The sequence below is a fragment of the Rhinichthys klamathensis genome, unplaced genomic scaffold (genome assembly GCF_029890125.1).
Source record: "Rhinichthys klamathensis goyatoka isolate OS25496 unplaced genomic scaffold, OSU_Roscu_1.1 h1tg000764l_1, whole genome shotgun sequence".
Classification (NCBI taxonomy): domain Eukaryota; kingdom Metazoa; phylum Chordata; class Actinopteri; order Cypriniformes; family Leuciscidae; genus Rhinichthys; species Rhinichthys klamathensis.
The window spans coordinates 379,855-398,818 of NW_026607165.1; the positions used below are offsets into that span (position 1 = coordinate 379,855).

At 39.8% G+C, this 18,964-nt stretch overlaps 1 protein-coding gene across 20 annotated transcripts in view; it reads right to left on the reverse strand.

Annotated features, from left to right (window-relative positions):
- Positions 1 to 18,964, reverse strand: part of pax2a (paired box 2a) — a 32,371-nt gene that overhangs the window by 12,162 nt on the left and 1,245 nt on the right. For 4 of the 20 annotated variants that reach the window (XM_056242908.1, XM_056242909.1, XM_056242896.1 and 1 more), the window contains exons 1-9: positions 15,640 to 15,724; positions 13,881 to 14,046; positions 13,601 to 13,621; positions 12,974 to 13,171; positions 9,588 to 9,670; positions 9,327 to 9,497; positions 8,439 to 8,483; positions 2,489 to 2,664; positions 357 to 477 (exon numbers count right to left, since the gene is read on the reverse strand). In XM_056242908.1, the coding sequence (XP_056098883.1) occupies positions 357 to 477; positions 2,489 to 2,664; positions 8,439 to 8,483; positions 9,327 to 9,497; positions 9,588 to 9,670; positions 12,974 to 13,171; positions 13,601 to 13,621; positions 13,881 to 14,046; positions 15,640 to 15,682 (1,024 nt within the window). In that variant the 5' untranslated portion in view covers positions 15,683 to 15,724. Of the gene's footprint in view, positions 1 to 356; positions 478 to 2,488; positions 2,665 to 8,438; positions 8,484 to 9,326; positions 9,498 to 9,587; positions 9,671 to 12,973; positions 13,172 to 13,600; positions 13,622 to 13,880; positions 14,047 to 15,639; positions 15,725 to 18,964 lie in introns of those variants that run through there. The other 16 variants (XM_056242915.1, XM_056242916.1, XM_056242906.1 and 13 more) reach the window with 8 other exon arrangements.

An 18,964-nucleotide genomic window follows, 5' to 3' on the forward strand; every position in this document is an offset into this window, starting at 1 on the left:
TTTGAGAACTATGAGCTGAAGCTAACTTTTCAGTACACAAAGGTGAAGTAGTAAAACAATCCATTGGTTTTTGCACAGTGACACTGGCTGACAGTTTTCCATAATCACTTTGAATGATTGGGACTTGCATGCAAGAAACGGCGCCTGTCTGTTTCGATCGCCTCTCTCTTACACGGGTCCTCAGAGCAGGCAGCACTAATCCATCCACTTTAGATCAACATGTCACATTCCACTCTCACCTGTCCGCTCAACTTATAAAGCTCACTTTACCACATAAAACAGTCACATAGACCAGAATATGAATGTACTGCCAGTATTCTAATGGTCAGCTGGGACGGTCGATCCAGCGCTCTTACCTGTCACTACCGGGTAGCTCTGTGACACGCTGGAGCCCAAATCTGAGCTGACGCTGGTCGACAGACTGGGCTTGACTTCGTCCAGTCCAGGGTTCAGTGCTGGTAGCGAGTATTCATTAGCCTGCCAATGAGGGGAGGGGGGACACTTTAAGTAGATATATCTTGGGATCCAAGCATCACTTTTAGGTGTCCAATTAGAAAGCTTTCTGCCTGTGAGCTGCCAGTTCTATATTTTATTTTAAAATAATTTCTCTCCTTTTTATGATATTTATTATGATTCAAGGAAGGGAAAGTGTTGTACACAAAGTACCAGGGATTTAATATAATGGCGGCTCAGTTACTGTGGCTTTGTAAATGGGCACCTGAAATCCAGTCCTACTACACTTGCACATTATTTTTATTTCCCCCAGTCAGATAGATGTGCATGTGTCTTTTGCTGGAGTTAATGTGAACTGTGTGTGCATACATTAAGGTTGTGAGCGGGACAGAGAGTAGGATTTGGAACAGACTGAAAGGAAGGGGTGTCAGCTGTCTCTTTGTGCTTGACTGCAGTCATTCCCCTGACCAGCCAAGGGAGGAGACGGGTCCGCTTTGTTAGATTACCAACATGGCCTCGTTTCGAGAGCATTTGAAATTGTTTTCTTTAGGATGAGAAAATGATGACACGAACATGAGCCCCAAAACAGCTCTCTGTTATTATTTTGAAATGCTAAAACATTGACGCTTATGTTTTTCTGGATATGTACGTTGGATTATGCTGCATTTCAGGTACTACGACTTTCTTCAAATAGATTTCTTTGTAACTAATTCAACAAATGAGAATAGATTTCCGGCTCCCATTGTTCCTCGCGCATTTAAGTGCGAGCATACATATGTCCGTTCTTATGCGTATACGTCTGCGTGCGTGTGTGCGTTCGTGCATTTGCGCATCACAATAGGCCTGTGTCCCAATGGGAAATGCTGTGACCCCAGACTTGTCTGTCTCTATTCCAGATAAACTCTAATTGTCTGCTACAAATGTTCAGTTGGCCAGTAGCGGATGTTCCTCTCTATTTGGTCTGGCCTCAGATGCACAACAGCTATTTTATCATGCAGATAGGGGCAAGTTGGGCGTGGGGCAACTGAAGAGCCATCTGAAAAGGATGACCAAATGGCTGGCAGAAGTGTGGGAGGGGTGAGCCCATTGAGTTTAGCATTTCCAAAATGGCTTTTTAATGCCCGGCCTCACACACCAGACATGGCTAATATGTCCGCTCTTTCAAGAGTTAAAAAGGGGGCATGAAAACGGACAAATAAATGGGAATGTAGTCTGATTAATATTACATTAAATTAAAAGTGATTTTTCTAGACTGTTCCAGGGCTGTTTTTTCCCCTGCATTTAGCCTCTTTCCTTGCCTTTTTTAATACCTTCTTGGCTTCTCTTTGTGATTGCAAGTCATTTCCAATTCGTTTTGGTATTGATCTTCCAGTAGAAATCAGTTTTGTAATTAGCTGCAAATTAGGCCCTCTACTAGGGGTGAGGGCTGTCCCCCTGATTTATCACCAGTGTAATTCTCAGCGATCGGAGAGAAATTAAAATGAACTCAATTAGGCCACTGCTTTTGCTTTATGGGCCTCTACTTGAAGTTTCAAGGGAAAAATTAATAGTCACTGGTTGTTTGATAGTATAATGAAAGTAAATAAAGCTTATCTCTTGTAATAAGCCAAACGCTTTAAATAAGAGCTTGTATATACAAGATGGGTTTTTTGTTTTTTGCAGCATAATTTTTTGTGAGACTCTTCATTCAGACTGAAGATTCGTCAATTATTTTTCATATTCGTATCAGTGGATTCGTGTTGATGAAACTAAATTAATCTGGCTTTAATGCACCTTACACTATTTAATGCATATATTAGTGATGCTTGGGCAAGATGCATCATTTAACATTTGTCTGGGATTAAATCGTATGGTGACTTGATTTTACTAGTTTATCTTAAAGAGATTTTATTCAGAAAAATATCTGTCGGTTCAAATAAACTCTGCTGTCCGCTCACACTCCGCTTTAAAATTAGTACTGCAGACTGTCTAACAATCTCCAGTTTTTTGTGTATTAGTTTGTTAGTATTCGTCCATTTGCCTCGATATTACTAACCTGCTCTGGCTTGATGTGTTCTGACGTAGGGAAGACGTCGGGGTACGACGGCCGCTCAAACACCCGATCCAGAGCCTCCAGCTGTTGTTGAGTGAAGGCATCGGCCCTCAGGTGCTTCCGTAAACTCTCCACACTACCCTGAGAATCACTGTTTGGGCCAGAGCCATCTGAACCATCTATGAGAGGAGAGAGGGGACAAGGCCACATGCTAGTACCAGTCGTTATGGTCCCATTTCTCCCTGGAGCAGGCACCCCATCCCCCCCCCCCATCCCGCACCCCACACAACAGCTACGTCTAGCGCTGTAGTGCACCTCTCAGCACCACTAGATGAAAGATTGGAGTATATCAGCTCAAATTCAGTCAGCACTAGCCTCAAACTGATCCTAATAGCTGTAGAAAGATAGAGCACATGAGGCTGGGAGAGAAAGAGAGGGAGGAAAAGATGTGGACGGTGCAAAGTGGGGGAGCGAAGACCCACACATCCCCCATCCCAGATCAGCATCAGCACCGTCATCATCTGATAGGCCTGCAGTAATTGATGGATTGCCTTCAGAGCAAACATATACTTGTTGGGAACGTCATGTGTTTTAGCGTGAGCCACCTTGTTCTCTTTTCAGTCAGTGGGCTGGTGGAAAATGGAGAGCTATTATTTAAAAGGCACCATTTCCTTTAGAATGTAATGCTGCTTTCACTTTCAGATTGCTTTTCCCTGGAAAAATGGGAGGCCAGTCCCGGCTTGAATACAATTACGCAGCTTGACTGCCAGCTTATGCATTTCCCTCCATCTCGCTCTCTATAAACAAATGAACAGTTTCCCCTCAGACCGTGACCCCATCACCCTGCCGAAGCAGGTAGCCTTCCTTCCCCAGTGCCTCATTTTGCTCCTTCGCAAACATTCGACAAACGTCCGTGCATCCTCGGCAGCCGTACTGGCAGCCTCCCTCGGTCTCTGGTGGTGGAGGGGCTTTTTTTGCTCCCTTACAAATCTGTCATTCTAAATTTGCAGCAGATTATGTTCTCTCCTCGGCGAGAGCGTAGTGATATATGATATGCAAGGCCCCTATTGATTGCCTGATCTGGTGGCAGGAGAGAGGCGAAATGAACTTGAAATGAACATCATGCCTCAACTCATTGTGCGTATAATACTCTACTTAATCCCACATTTTTCTGTGCTATGGAATTCAATTGATCAATCATGTTCCACTGATAGTACCATTTCAGGGGCTTTATTGCCATTCTACCCGCCAGCTTGACCTTTTTTCAATGGCTGAGGCCACAGGATGAACTGACTTTCAGGAGAAATGGATCCACAGAGAGGTCTGATAAGAGACTGGGAGATATTACGTGTGTGTGTGTGTGTGTGTGTGTGTGTGTGTGTGTGTGTGCATGGGAGTGTGTATTTAAGCTACACAGAGGTGACATTTTTTCTCTTCCTATTAAGTTGTGGTTGTTTTGTTGTGTTTTTTCTCCTTGCCTTGCATTATCTGAGTCATTCCATATCTGAGAGCAGGCATTTTTTATAGACAGCTCCCTTGGGGGCCTTCTATAAGGCTGCGTGTTGTTGCCGTATAAACCTCAATTGTTCTCTTTGGTACAGAAGAAAATAGAGTCATTAATTACTTTCTATCAGCTGGTTTAAGTGCAAACTGCGATCAATAAGCAGGCGTTTGTCATTTGCTTCGGAGCAGCATGTTTGCCATACTCAAAAGCCCAAAGCGCGCAGGGCCGCTAGTTGACACAGGGGACGGAGCTGCGGTTTGAGCTGTGGGGGGCTGGGCTGTTCTCCGTGACGTTACAATTAGGGGAGATTTAGGTTAGATCAAGGTTAGATGAGCGTTTCACAGTGGAATTTTTGACATTTCACAGGGATTCACAGTAATGTTGTCTAGACTATGTATATAGCTCCGCTCCTGTTTACATCAGTGCTCATGCTATATTGATTTCATTGGAACACTTGAGTGTGTTTGTTTTGACATCCCACTGCATTAGCACTCTGGTGCTATGGGACTAGAGCTCTGTCAGATCAGATAACCAGAGTCCATAAAACAGGCCTCCCATGGGCTTCCTCCTCTGGAGAGCCCAGTTCAAATAAAACTAAGAACAAGAGACAGTAAAGGGCTTATCATGGTGAACTTGTCATTTTAAGATATGCACTGTACGAAGTCAATATGTGTGAGTGCTTTTGAATATTTAAAAGTAAAATGTCCTAAATTTGTGATATGAACTCTGAGAGAATATATTAGGTTTTTGGAAGTTGTGTTTAGGGTTGACCGGGCAGGTGTGACATTCTTTTAAAAGAACAGTGCTGTGTTTCCTGCTTTCATCTCATCAGATAAGGCTGGCTTGGATGAGAGAGCTTTTTGAAAAGCAAATGAGGGTCTCGTGACCCCTATGACCCTTGACCTGATATCACACATCCTTTGTTTTTATGTATTACTTTTATTGTTATAGGGATAGTTCACCCAAAAATGCAAGTTTTATTATCATTTACTCGCCCTCATGTTGTTCCAAACCTGTATGACTTTCTTCTGTTCAATACAAGAGACAATGTTTTTTGAAGAATTGTTTAAGTATGTTTTTTTTTCATACAGTGAAAGTCGATAGGGTCCAAAGTTGTTTTAGACTCTATTGACTTACAATGTACGGATTTTTATTTTTTATTTTATTTTGTGGTCCACAGATGAAAAAGTCACACAGGTTTGCCTGATGTTGAGCGTTCCATCCAATGAAAATGTTATAAATTCTAATTCTAAAATTTTTTTTTACAGCTTTTGTCCTACTAATAAAAAAAGTGAAATTTATTTATACTTGCTCAAAAACGAGAAATTTGTGTGGGTTTACACTAATTATATAGGCTGAAGTAGCGAATAGAAAAAAAGGTTTGGCACTCCTATTTATTGAAATCTACAGTGCGGCAAGACTGCACAGCAAATAACTAAATCAGAAGAAGAGACAATAAGAGAAAGAACAAGAGAGATGGAGGGAGAGAAAGGGCGAGGCAGCAGCAGCAGCAGCAGCAGCACAACCGGGACTGTTAATTTCCTGTTATGTTACAGCGTGTTTAAAGGCTTTATTAATTCAATTTAGCGTCGCTGAACAGTGTGCAGGCTGCCAGTAGGAGCTGCGCTTTCTCTCCTTTTCCTTTTTTCTTTTCTCAGGCTACCGCTGTCAGCATGGGTTTCTCATCTCACCCATAACACACATTTCTTTACTGTACTCACACCCGGTCCGTCATTTAGCACATCGGCCTCATGTGACGCAGCGTTCTGGAACGCAATTAATGAATGCGTATCTCCCTCGCTCTCACTCTCTTTCCTTTTAAAATCTGCGTAATGCGGCGCACCATTAATTCTCAGCATCAACGTTCATAATTGACTTTTCTCTGACATGATTCCTCTTCGAGCGAACCACCCTGCCCTTAGATGTTTTCGTGCTGCAGATTTTCGCGTTTGCGCTATCGGCCAGGCCGGGGCGGCGGGTCTGCTTGAATGCAGATGTATCAGCCAAGCGGGGGCATAGACCTTTTGTGTCCTTTGATAAGGAACCCGGCACCTTCTTCTCTGCCGGTTACGCTCTGCAGCCTCGCTCAAATCTGGGCTTTCTCTTTCATACAGAGGCCATCATCATGATGAGATCGGTGGGATGTTCTTATTCGATTTAGACTGAGGCCAATCCATTTCTTGGTTTGGATGTATTTCATTTCTATTCTTTTTTAAAGTAGAATCCATATTGACACAATAGAATCTCACAAGCCATGAAATGGAAGCACAGGTTAAAGCATTCGAGCTGTGGGCCAAACTATTTTAGCATGGGGATTTGAAGTGTGTTGTCACTCACTCTCAAAGCAATACTTTTAGATGAACAAACAAGCTACAAAGTAAAACTTTTGCGTACCTGTACCACGATGGCACGGATGTAATCCCTTTATCGTGCTAATGTCAAAATAAATAGGCCGCTAGGCCTTATAAATCAACCTACTTTAATTTATTTCACGTGAACGCACGCTCCCACAGCTGATTCGAGCGTCAATCTGTGTTTTTGCATGTAATTTATTGCAACCGGCCTACTCCCTATGTAGGTTATGTTTGAACTCATACAGATGGAAGAGAGCTGGGTCACACCAACCTGCTAATCAGCCGACGCAAGGACAGGTGAGAAAGAAACTGCGTGGAAAAACGCGACTCGTGCCTGTACGCTAGTAATTAACTCAGTTCATTCATTTGTGTCATTTTGTAGCAAAGTATTAACTCTGACAAATGAGAAATCCCAAACAGGCTTAATTTCCCTCTTTTGCCATTAATGCATTTGGCAAGAGAGGCATTCTATTTTCCATAATGAGATACACAAATAAATCTGGCAATGGATTGAAGGGCCTGTGAAGGCAGCAATAAGGTTGAGGCGCATTCTCTGTGCTGGCATAATTGGTATCACTGCTTGCAGACATATAAACCAATCTTTACACAGATAGGGCTGTGTCTCTCTCTTCCCCTTTAGGCTATTTCTTTTGTCTCCTCAATAGCTTGCACATCCACGATAGAGGAAGGGGGTGCTAATTTGTGAATTAATAGCTTTTCTCTGCAGAATTGCAAATTCTCTTAAATGTCACTATGTTCAACTTGCAGGGAGCTATTGCCACCAAAGAACTAATCTTGGGAGGCTCCCCCCAACCCCTCCCTCCCTTCTCCGAAGGTCCGCACCACGTCGAACGTCACCCGTAGCCGACGAGCAACACGCTACTTTTAATTTGCAGTAACACATGAAAATGACAGATTAATGACTCTTATGACACCTGTGTCCCTGAAGCCCCTCTTGCAAAGACCTGGTGTACATAATGCGTGTCAAACTACATTATCTCCATATCACTCTTGTAATGGGGACCTTTTTTTTTTTTAAAGGGCACTAGCATCATCAAATAGAAAGACTGCGGACGCCTACGTCTCTTAAATCAAGCACTGAATGAATGCTTACTCATTGCACATGACTTTTTCTCTTCCCCGAACGGGCTGTTCTCAACCTCATTTTACACGTCACGTGTTTCAAAGTGCATTTCCTCAGCTCTTCCTAAAATCGGATTAGCATATTTCTGTTATGTCATCATCTAATGAAGGGAAGATTGGCTTCACCCAGCCAAATAAGGCTCAGGTAGCCCAAGGCTGCTGGGCTGCTATGAAATTGAAACCATACACTGGCTGTCGCTCTGCCTCCCTGATGTCTCGGTGTGAAATAAGGGCTAAGTTTAAATAACACAATGCTTTTTAGACATTTGGCACTGTATCAATTACCAGCCATGAGCTCTTCATCAGGGACACGGCATGACAAATGCCCTACAAATGTCTCTGTACACCTTGAGAGACCTGCATAAGGATGTGTGAGGCCAGAGGAGGGGAAACACATTGGCAACAACAGGAATATTTACTCTAGTCGTTATAATAAAAGGTAATCCTCGCTGAAGCGGTATTAAATTTGATATTGCGCATGCACGTAAACTCGTGTTTTCCCGCCTAGTGTTTTATGATGCAATTACACTCAAGCCCTTCATCCACTCTTCATGTCGTGTCAGTTCTAATCAAACTAGGAATAACTACCGGCGCTGGCGTTTGGCTGGGTAATCCCCTCTCGTCGTGTTATGTCCTTTCTCTGTTTTTAGAAGCAAACGGTCTATGACAGTGGCAGAGGAAAAGCCCCACAATGGTCTCTGTAAGCGCATGCCATGCTGTAGCAAATGTGATTTGCCACAGTCACTTTCTCACAGTGTTTATATATGATCCAGAGCTCTTTCCATAAAGATATCATTAAGCGTCAGTGCGCTCCGTTTCATCCCCCTCCCCTCGACACACAACCCTACACGTACACGTGCACACACTCACACACAGCCTCACAGAGCACTTGATCAGACTCGAGTGGCTTGTGATTTAGCAAGCAAGAAAAAGTTGGGCTAACAAAACTTACAATATCCTATTTTCCTCCCATCCAAGTGGTTGCCACTCCAGAGAACTAAAGAGACGGAAACATAAAAGAAGCAAGGAGCCCTGCTTTGATAAATGTTTTAAGAGATCATTTCCAACCACTTCAACCTTCCTCCCTTTGACTACAGCACTTTCTGTGTTCTCGTTCGGCCCAGTGCCACATGGATGTTTATTCACTAGCATTCAAAAGGCGATTGTATGAAGAGCTGATCAGCCATTAGGCCTTAGGCGGTATGTGCCCTCTCATTTATAAAAGGAGAGGGAATGTTGGCATGAGCAGGTTGGCAGCTCCCTTTTTGCTGCTATTTCAGTTCTTCAAAAGCAAAAATACACAGCCAGAAAATTGCGTGAAATTAAAATGTCAGAATATGTCTAGAGTTGTTTTTAAGTCAATTATAAATCGCACATCAGGTAGTTTTGTCTTTCCAGTCTGTTCTGAGCAAATTTTTTTTTTGCCATTTCCTAATGCATTTTACGTTGCTGATTTCTTTGTCTTCATTTCCATTGACCTGTATTATTTACAAAAGCATAAAGCCGTATCCCTGATGCACTACCTAAGCGCTATGCTGTCATGATTCGGATGTAGGCATATTCTTGTTTGCGCAGAGCTACTGTATCATCAAATAAAATGTGCTAGAGCCGTACAAACACCATAGTATCAAATGGCTGAATGTAACAGTCCAATCTGCTTTACTACATAACAAGTCACTTGAGAGCCCTTTTTTTTTTTCTTTTACAAAATGCTTTGTCCAGTGCTATCAAAATGCCATCTTCATCTCCTCACACAAATTGGAAATTACAGGGGGCTGTAGAGAGGCCTAGAAAAGGAGTGAGGGGAATAAAAGCGATGGAGAGAAATCCAGTCTCTTACCATCATCGCGTTTTCTCTTTTCGCCGTTGGAGCGAGGGATTCCTAGGATGCCATTAATAGAGTAGGACCCCACGGGGTCATTGGAAGCGCTTGACACAGGTGGGGAGGCTGTGCTGGGCACTGAAAGAGCACAGGAATAGGTTAACGTATATGGAGTGCTCTCAAGATCACCTTAAAAGAGAATGAATTAACATTAGGGCACAGGCATAATTGATGTCATTATGATTTTAATGTTTATATGCAAAATGTATGCTGTCTCACCTATAGTGTGTCCCGTTGTGGAGAGAGGCGTTCCTGTGCCGTCGGATGGATGGAAAGGCTGCTGAACTTTGGTTCGAATTATCCTATGAAATGACAGTTAAAAGAACACGATGAGTTGAGGGAGCAGCTGGTTCGCTGGATCATGTTACGCATAGCCTGATGCGACCCATTGAGTGTGTAAAACTCTAGTGTTGTTTTGGGGCCTTCCTATATAGATGCACTGATTCTGTCACAAATAACCAATCTTGGGGTATTAGGGCCAATCATGGAGTAGATGTGAGAGGCAGAGTGGGAGCTACCGCGGAGAGAGTGGATTCAATCAAATGGGATCCCATCTTTAGAAATATGATAAAGTCCCACTACCTCGAAGGTGTGATATGGGGGAAAGTCTTCATTGCACTTTGGTCTGAATGATCTTGCAAACAAAGCATGAAATCACATCAATTCACCTCAATGATGAGCTTCACTGCCCCGAACTGGCCTCAGCTTTAATAATCTTTCTCCCTCTCCTTCTCCTTCTTTATCTATCTCAATCTCTCCCTATATCCTCTTCCTCACTGAAGCAAGTGAAGATTGCTTGTAGAGTGTGGATACTGACTTCCCAGATCCGACATTTATTTTCTAGCACAAACATGCAGAGGTGCCAGCATGGATGAGGTCCTATTGATTGGGACTTGGGGATAAAAAAGTTGGGAATTAGAGGCAGAGAAGAACAGATGCAAATAGAGGGCTATAAATTATATGTGACAGGAAAGCAATAGTGTCTTATTGCTTCACCAAAGCCCACTGCAGCATCTGATGTCTTTAATCTGGGACACACTTTTGAGAGAAGAAGCTGTCACCTTATTCTAGGAACACATTTATACTCGTTGGCTACACGTTTTCACATTTGTATACACTATAATATGGCTGTAGATTTCATTACTAAGGAAATCCTAATTCTGTATGCACTTAGAAAATCATTACTTATATGACTAAGATTTGATTCATTGAATTGATACACACACACTATATATATATAAATTGAATGACAATAAAATAATTATTTTATACTATTTTATATCTTCCTGAACAAACACCATATCAGTATTTTGTGATTTTTTTTTTTTTTTGAAAACAATGATTTAACCCTGTGTCTATAGCAACACAAATTCAATAGCTTGGATCCATGTTCTCACTATCGAATGAGCTATTTGGAAGGTGTGAATTAATGACTTGCCAGGGTACTGAGAATTCCCTGTAGAAATATTAAAATATGAATCGATGCTATTGAAAGGATGCTTAGGATTCAGGCAATAGAAGGGCTCAGAACTGGTTGTGTGCAAGTGACTTCATGCTGTGAGGAGGACACAGAGAACACCCCAGACAGTGTGTAATCTTTAATAATTCATGCAGAGAAAATGTGCTTAAAGCTGGGACATCTTCTAATGTCAACAGAGCAGAGGTCACCCTCTTAAGCGCTCAGTGCATGAGGGTCCTGCCTCTGAAGTCTGCTCACTGGTGAGGGAATACTTTTAGACAGGGTACAAGAACACCTGTTTGAAATGGCACAAGGCTTACAGTTTGACTGGACGACTACGACTACAGCCTGCTATAATTATAGGAAATGTGAAATTGTATTTGCATTTTATTTGTACTTGGTCGCTTTAAGGACAGTGTTCAGGTGCTGTACAATCCAGTTCACTTGAAAACACAGCCCACACTGATGTATACTGTAGCAACTCCTAATTTATTAAATAATACAGGCAAGTTTTGAAATAATTAGCTCAGGTATGGTTTATCCAATGTGTGTTCCCTAAGCATAAAACACCATCTTTGTATGATTTAGAATAACAGTCCAAATCAATTTGTTACATCCCTATATGTATTCATTTCATATATAAACAGAGGTCCTTACAATGCCCTCCTCTGAGGTGATAACTTTAACATCATTGGAAACAAAGGTTTAGTGGCTCTTCTTTCATGTCATTAATGTAGATTAAAAATGTACCACATACATGTGTTGAGACCTGTTCAAATAGCCCTTTTTAAGCAGCCATAGTGCATGAAATGAATTTTTTTCAGCCTCTCTCTCCCCCGTTTTTTTTTTTTCTTTCTTTTTCCGAGGAAATGTCTTGTGCGGGTCGGCCCATGATCTCTCTTCAGCTCATTAAAATGTAATGCTGCTGGCCAGCTCTATGGAACAGTGCCTCCTAACCAAAGTTCATTACTCCTGCTTGCAGGTAGGCCTTTTTCACCTTGTTCTTCCACTCTTAACCCCCCCCCACCACCACCACCATGTCTCCATCTCACTTGGGATAGTCTTGCTAGCCTTTGTATTTTCATAAGAAATAAGAATGAGAGTGGTAACTTAAGACTATTTATTTTCAACTGACTGATTTAATGTAGGTAGGCATATCTGCATATAATCTCCTTTGCATTATTTATGATAATATAAGGACTGCAGGGCCTGTTTGTTAGTCCTTGGAAAGTTAATAACTTACTGAAATTGCTGAGGTAGAAGCCCAGTTACCCATTCACACTTTAAATTTTTTGTTTGCACTATTCTTATTTAATAATATTAACAATAATAATAATTTAGATTTATTAATTGTAATTATTTTTAGTTAAAATAAGTTAAATTAAGATAAATTACATTTATTCATTTAGCAGACGGTTTTATCCAAAGCGACTTACAAATGAGAACAATAGAAGCAGTGAAACTAACACTATGACCCTTCCCAGTTTAATCTAACACAGTAGACATGTCCTTTTTTTTAAGATAATAGATATAGAATAGATGAAGTGTAGTATTAATGGATCACACACATTACTGAATTACACATCTCTTTTTTCAACACATTTAATTAGCTTACAATAACTTTTTTGTCTTGCATACTATATATATTAGCCTATATATATATATATATATATATATATATATTTTTTATAACCACTGAGATGAGATTCCGTATAAAGCACTGAGGTCTGTTCGCGCATTTCCCAGTGCCACTGGATCTGGTTACAGAGTATTGATTGGTTTTCATCGAGACAGATGTGATTTTCGCGACCTCAACTATAGATCCTCTGCAGGCTGTGGACAGATTTGGGATTGAATTGCACATTTGAGACCACCCCGAGAGCAAGAATTTAAAAAAGCAAAAACATCACCCATGGAATAAGCAATTGGAAATTGGAAACGATAGTTTTCAGTACAAGGCCTCTAAAGGATTTTAAATTAGCTGACGATAATCTGGCCGTTAGTGTTTGGAATCGCCGTTTTAAAGCTACTTCTGAAGGACAGTAGATAACGGAATTAACAAATAGTTCTGTTCTGTCAATGACATCACGCTTTTCAAATAAATTTGAAATTTAAAGTGTGAAAATGGAATTTCAAACCGCTTTACCTGTTTATGGATGAAACACTTGGTACTGTGTCGTTGTCACAAACGCCCTCGGCCAGGAGTCGGTCTCGGATCTCCCAGGCGAACATTGTGGGATTCTGCCGCTTGTATTCTGCGATTTTATCCACAACTTTGGGCGTCGCCACTTTTGGTTTGGACCCCCCAATAACTCCAGGTTTAATACTGCCGGTTTCATAATATCTGGAAAAGATGAACGATAATTCGTTATTTAAAATTGTCCTCACGTCTTAGGGATGGCGTTTTTTGTTGTTGTTGCGTGTGGCTTTGAGGCATATTTATAAACAGTGAATTATGAATACGGGCCATAAATACTTGGGCTATATAATCTATTGATTTAATTATATTTTTGACTTTTAAATTATCAGATGTTATTTTTTTTCCCCAAGCCTTGCGACGGGAAAATTTGTAATTTCTATTTTAACACGTAGACATTCAATAGTTTTTGCGTCTTCAATCATTAGCATTCGTATAGGCTGCGATCTAAAATCGCAATCATTCATTTATCAAACGGTTTCCTCAGCGACTGATATATGTCCCATGCACCCCACGATTAATACATGCCACCAACACATCTCATAATTTCTAAGGAACATTTAAAGTGCAGAATACCTTATAAGATCCTTTTGATAGCTGAAAAATATTTCACAAAATTCAAAAATCTATAACAGTTTCCTAGAAAACATATCCTTCCTCCTTCACAATGAATTTAAGGTCAGTGAATTTAATATTATACCTTTTCACTAAAAGGAAAAAAAAATCTTACTAATACGACACATTACATAGGCAAAATTGTTTAAGATGTTAATTTACATGAAGCAATAACATTTGACTAGTAGGCTATTAGTTCTCTATAATAGGACAAATTTGCTACATCTGTTATTTTTCGTACCTTCCGAGAATTTTGCTGACACAGCCATGGCTGACCCGTAGTTGTCTTGAGATGTCACAAGGTCTGACTCCTTGGTGCGCGAGCTCCACGATTCTTTGCCTGACCACGTCAGGTAGGGGTCTGCCATTCACAAACACCCCTCCTAGCTGGTTCACACCGCCGTGCCCTATATGGGATACAACAACACAGACACAAAAAGCATAACATTACATACATATAGAAGATAGGCTGTGTCGTTAACATGGCTACCACACAGAAGCATTTAATTTTCCCTTTCTCCCCTCACTCTCTCTCTCTTTCTCTTTATCACTCTCCGCATGGGAGAGCGCGCGCGCACACACACACACACACACACACAATACCTGTGTGTGCACATGTGGACAACCATAAACAATAAGACAGTTAGCTATAATATTAACTGAGAAATAATAAAAACCTATACGTAAAATGTTTTGACCTCCTTGTTCTTTTTTGTTTGTTTGTAGCTTACTATTTCTGTATGACAATATTAATCAATTATCATCAAAAGGTTCACGGGACAGTTAATAATGTTTTCCTCATAGGCTAATGTTAAAACAAATTAAATTTGTAAGTTGGACAGTATTTTAAATTTATAGTTTAATTAATTGCTTTATGTTTACATATTTGTCAGCACAGTAAATAACTATAGCCTACAAATTGTTATACAGTTGTACTGATAATATAATAATAATTATTATATTATAGTATTATTATTCCACCCGTAACCCTCTATTTTTATACGCAATCATGATTGTAAACATTAGCAAAACGTCATGTGCTATCCTATCCAGAAGACCCATAGTTAGGTAGTATTTTCCTCTTCTATTCCATTGCAGCCAAACACATGTCGCATAGATTATGTTTCAACCTGTTTAATTTTCCTTGCACAATTATTGTAAATAATTAAAAAGAGCTTTGATAACTCATATTACAACCAGGGAGTAGGCTACTGCAAAATAATTAAGAATTAATTATTTAAATTATACCCAGGCCTTGTTTCAATACCGTGTTTTCAACAAATACAGCACAAATAACTCATTTAAAAAAAAAAAAGTATTATTGTGCCTAACAGCAAACCTGTTCTCCCTGATTTTCAAAATGATTTTTATTTTGATTGGAAATTCCGCGCTTTAAAATGTACAATTTTTAAAGGCAATGTTTTGTAAAATAATTTAAGCTTTAGCAAAAAATTGTCTATAGTATTTTCGCGTTGGCACATGTTAGATACTTCTCGTGATTTTGCTTTATATTTTTGCAGTAGGTAGGCAACATCTCACACATGTGCCAGTAATTCACTCAAGCATTGGACTTAAAAATAAGAAATATATTGCGTGAAATATGCACTAATCATTTACGTTTTACATACAACGCAGAATGAGTCATTTTAAATTAAACCACGCTAAATATTGTAATCGATTTTTGAGCGACTTTTTGTCGGAACAAACGAAAGGGCCGCTTAAAATAACATAAGCGATCGCTGATAGTATTTCTTCACGGTGACTACTTTCCGTATTCCGTACTGAGCTAGAAGCAGGCTAGCCTATAAAATATTAAAACAATTATTTTTACATTTTTGTAAGACCTTTAAAAACTTGGTAAGAGTGAGTAGCTTAATGCGGACAGGTTATAGGCTATAGTTTTACAAATCCAACTCTACCGAAACGCTTAATAATTTAGAATTGATTTATGCTAAACAAGGTAGAGATTTTGAAGGGGAAAAAACTGATATTTTACTCACGGTGCATCGCCGAGAAGGGGTCTGCTTTGCAGTGAATATCCATGGGATAGCAAAGGAAGGAAAGATAATCGACTGAGGTCGCCGTCTCGCCTTGATTATGTAGCTATAATTGGAATTAATAAAGATCGCTATCCGTTCAAAGCACAGTGCTTCCGATGCCAGTGTACAGGAGAAGTTCTTCAGCGAGCGACGAACTTTATCTCGTGCTGATCAGTCCATTCAATGAAGACACGAGGCTGGTCAGGTGCAGATCATGTCCTGCACTAGTCTCTCAAAAAAAAATATTTTACGCAGGAACGTTAGCGTAATCAGTCGTTCAGTTAATATTTGTTAGCTACATATTTAAGGGAACGCAAGCATTAGTGGTTGCGTCTCCTCCAGTGTCCTCTGGTGAAACTGCAGTGTAAATTCCTCGATATGGAGAAGCGTTTCTGGTAAAGTCTGAGGGGTACAGTCAGATTCGTCCGGGGATGACAGGAAAAAACATGGACACGGCGAGTGTCTCTCGGTCCCCCTCTCTTCAAGAATGGGATGTGCCTGTTAGAAGCTTTGGGCTGAGACTGAAACCCCTCTTCTCAGTGTGTCTGTTTCTAAAAGCTGCAGTCCACCGCCCCCCTCCTTCCCAGATCCCCCCTCGCATAGAGATGGATGACATGTCAGACAAAGGCAATAGATTCCAACACTTTGTGATTCGCCAACGCAAAAAGCTGGAGCACCAAATGAGGAGGTCTCTTCATCTGACACTTCGGAAGGGGAGGGATGCAAACAGGGAAATGAGGAGAGATGGGTTTAAAAAAATCGAGGAAATTAAAAGACAAGTGGAAAGGAAGCGGTACCACCAGCGGCCAGGCATCGTGGTATTTCTAAACTGTATGTTGTCAAACTACATGAATCATGTTTAAATCATGACCTAAACGTATAGACTGAATGTATTTTTGTGTGTGTTGTTGATTGGCATTATGTTGTCAAGATGAGACTAGTTAAGGATGACGTAAGGTCTTAATCTTCATGTTTTCTATTTCTACTGTATTTTTTTCTCGATTAGCCTATAGCCTTGGTATTGTCGGATGTTTTCACATTTTTCCGATTGATTAGCCTACAATGGATTGGCGTTAAATATTATCAGATTGTTAACCAATATTAACCTAGCTTGTGGCTTTTTCTAAAACACATACAGCCCTACGCTGTTTTAGCAAATACGGAAAATGTAACAATACAATGTAGCATAAATATTCACAGTCTGATATAAATAGCCTAGACTTAAATATAGCCTATAATCTCAATTTCTGACAAAGATTTGTTAGTGCATCTGAAAGCTATCGGATAAGGAAGAATTACTGTATTATCGTTGTATTTTAAACTATGTCAACCCTACTAAGTTTGGCCTGTCAAATGTTAGTGAAAGGATTGTCTCTTTTGACCATGCTGTTTGGGCTGCTGTATTGTAGGCATTTCTGTAGATGGCGCTGCTTAGTTTGCTTTATTTCACTGATGGAGGCTCTTGAAGTTTGTTTTATGGCTATCCAACTAAATTCTTGATTGCTGATGACAATTGATGAACTTAATGTTTGTAAGTTTTGTTTATTTTTCGTACAGCTTATTGTTTTTATTTAAAGCTCAGATCTATAATATTATTTTGCGAACTGAGATCGATGGTAGGTTTTGTCAGTTTGTTTATGCTATCTGATTAGAGAGGCTACCTATATGCTTCACTTGACGTTTCACTATTTTTATTCTATCTATCTATCTATCTATCTATCTATCTATCTATCTATCTATCTATCTATCTATCTATCTATCTATCTAAAATTCGTTATAAAATGTTTTTATTTCTTATCTCAGAAAAATAATGTATTTCAGAAGAATCATATCATGTTTTTAGATCCTGGAATACCGGAATACATAGTGATCATGTTTACATGTTTTTTTCATTACTGAAGCAAGTGATAAAGTTAGCTTCCTATCTTAAATGTCATATTTAAACCGTTAAAATACAAATAGAAACGTATGCATTTATTTTTTATCTTTATCGCAATTAATAATTAGTATGCTGTTATTATTATGCTATTATTGTTGCCATTATTATTGCTTTAACTGTTTTCGTTTTTAGTAAAATGGCAAGTAGGCTACACATTGAGCTGAATTTAAGCACCATAAATGCTGTTTAAAAAAAAATAAAAAAAATAAAAGCCTATAATTGGTGAAAAATGCAGGCTTTGGCTTGACTAAAGAAGGCTATCGCACATTTATAAAGTGTTCGCACTGTGACCGTTGTAGGTTCGGCTAAAAGAACAGGAGGGTATGTTATGTTGTGCCTCCCGGCTAAATTTGGGGACGATTCTTCTTTTTGTTAGTATTTTTGGAGGGAGCTTCTGGTACAATATGTAACACCATGGGCTGTAATTTCACACTTGACTACACATTTCCCCTAAAGCTGCTTTTATTTCCCCGCAAGACCCCAGCTTTTTGCCTCCACTCCCCTTTACTATATTAGTTACTTCCTCTGTTAAATGATAGGAAAACTAATTGCAACTGATCATAGTGGCCATTGAATTCTAAAGGCGGGCTATTGAGACTTTTAAATTTCACGTGGCTCATCAAAAAAAAAAAAAGTACTATATGGGGAAAGGGAAAATGTGTAATAAATTGCAAGCATGGCCTTTTAAATAAACAGGTAAACATGCAAACATTTTTTTCAAATGTCTGCTTTAGGTGTGTTTGAAAACTTTTAATTTTGTATTATTTTCTTTAGATCAGATTTTGTGAACAGGAGGTTTTTACTATTAAGATAACTATTAGGAGAGAGTGATCGAACATGTCACAAGAGAGCCAGACAGAAAAGAGAGAGATAGGCTACTCAACTGCACGAGAAGGTGCAGTGATATAGTGCATCTGTTTTGACAGCCTCTGCTATACGCCACATAAGTTTGTTAGTCAAAGTGAACAGAGATGAACGTCCAATGAGAACGCAGAAAATCACATCTTTCCAATATTTCTATTTCCACTTTTAAAAGCCCATAGGTTTCAACTCATTCACTGTAATATTGTCAACGTCACCAATCGATACTTTCCACTCCACTAGACCTGCTGTCCACGTCAGTGTGCTAAAGCCTATCTAAATGCAAGTATCCATAGCTTTTACAGCAGGAGTAACCTATAATGGAATTTTAAGGAGTCTGATACGCTTACTGCGATTTTCAGTCGCTGGATTGTTTTAGAATAGCGTACTTAGTCGTGTTTTTCGATAGGTATCTAATTGTCACAGACTGAAAAGAAAATGGAGAAATCGGTTTTTTGGAGGTTTTTCTTTGGCAACAAACATTTT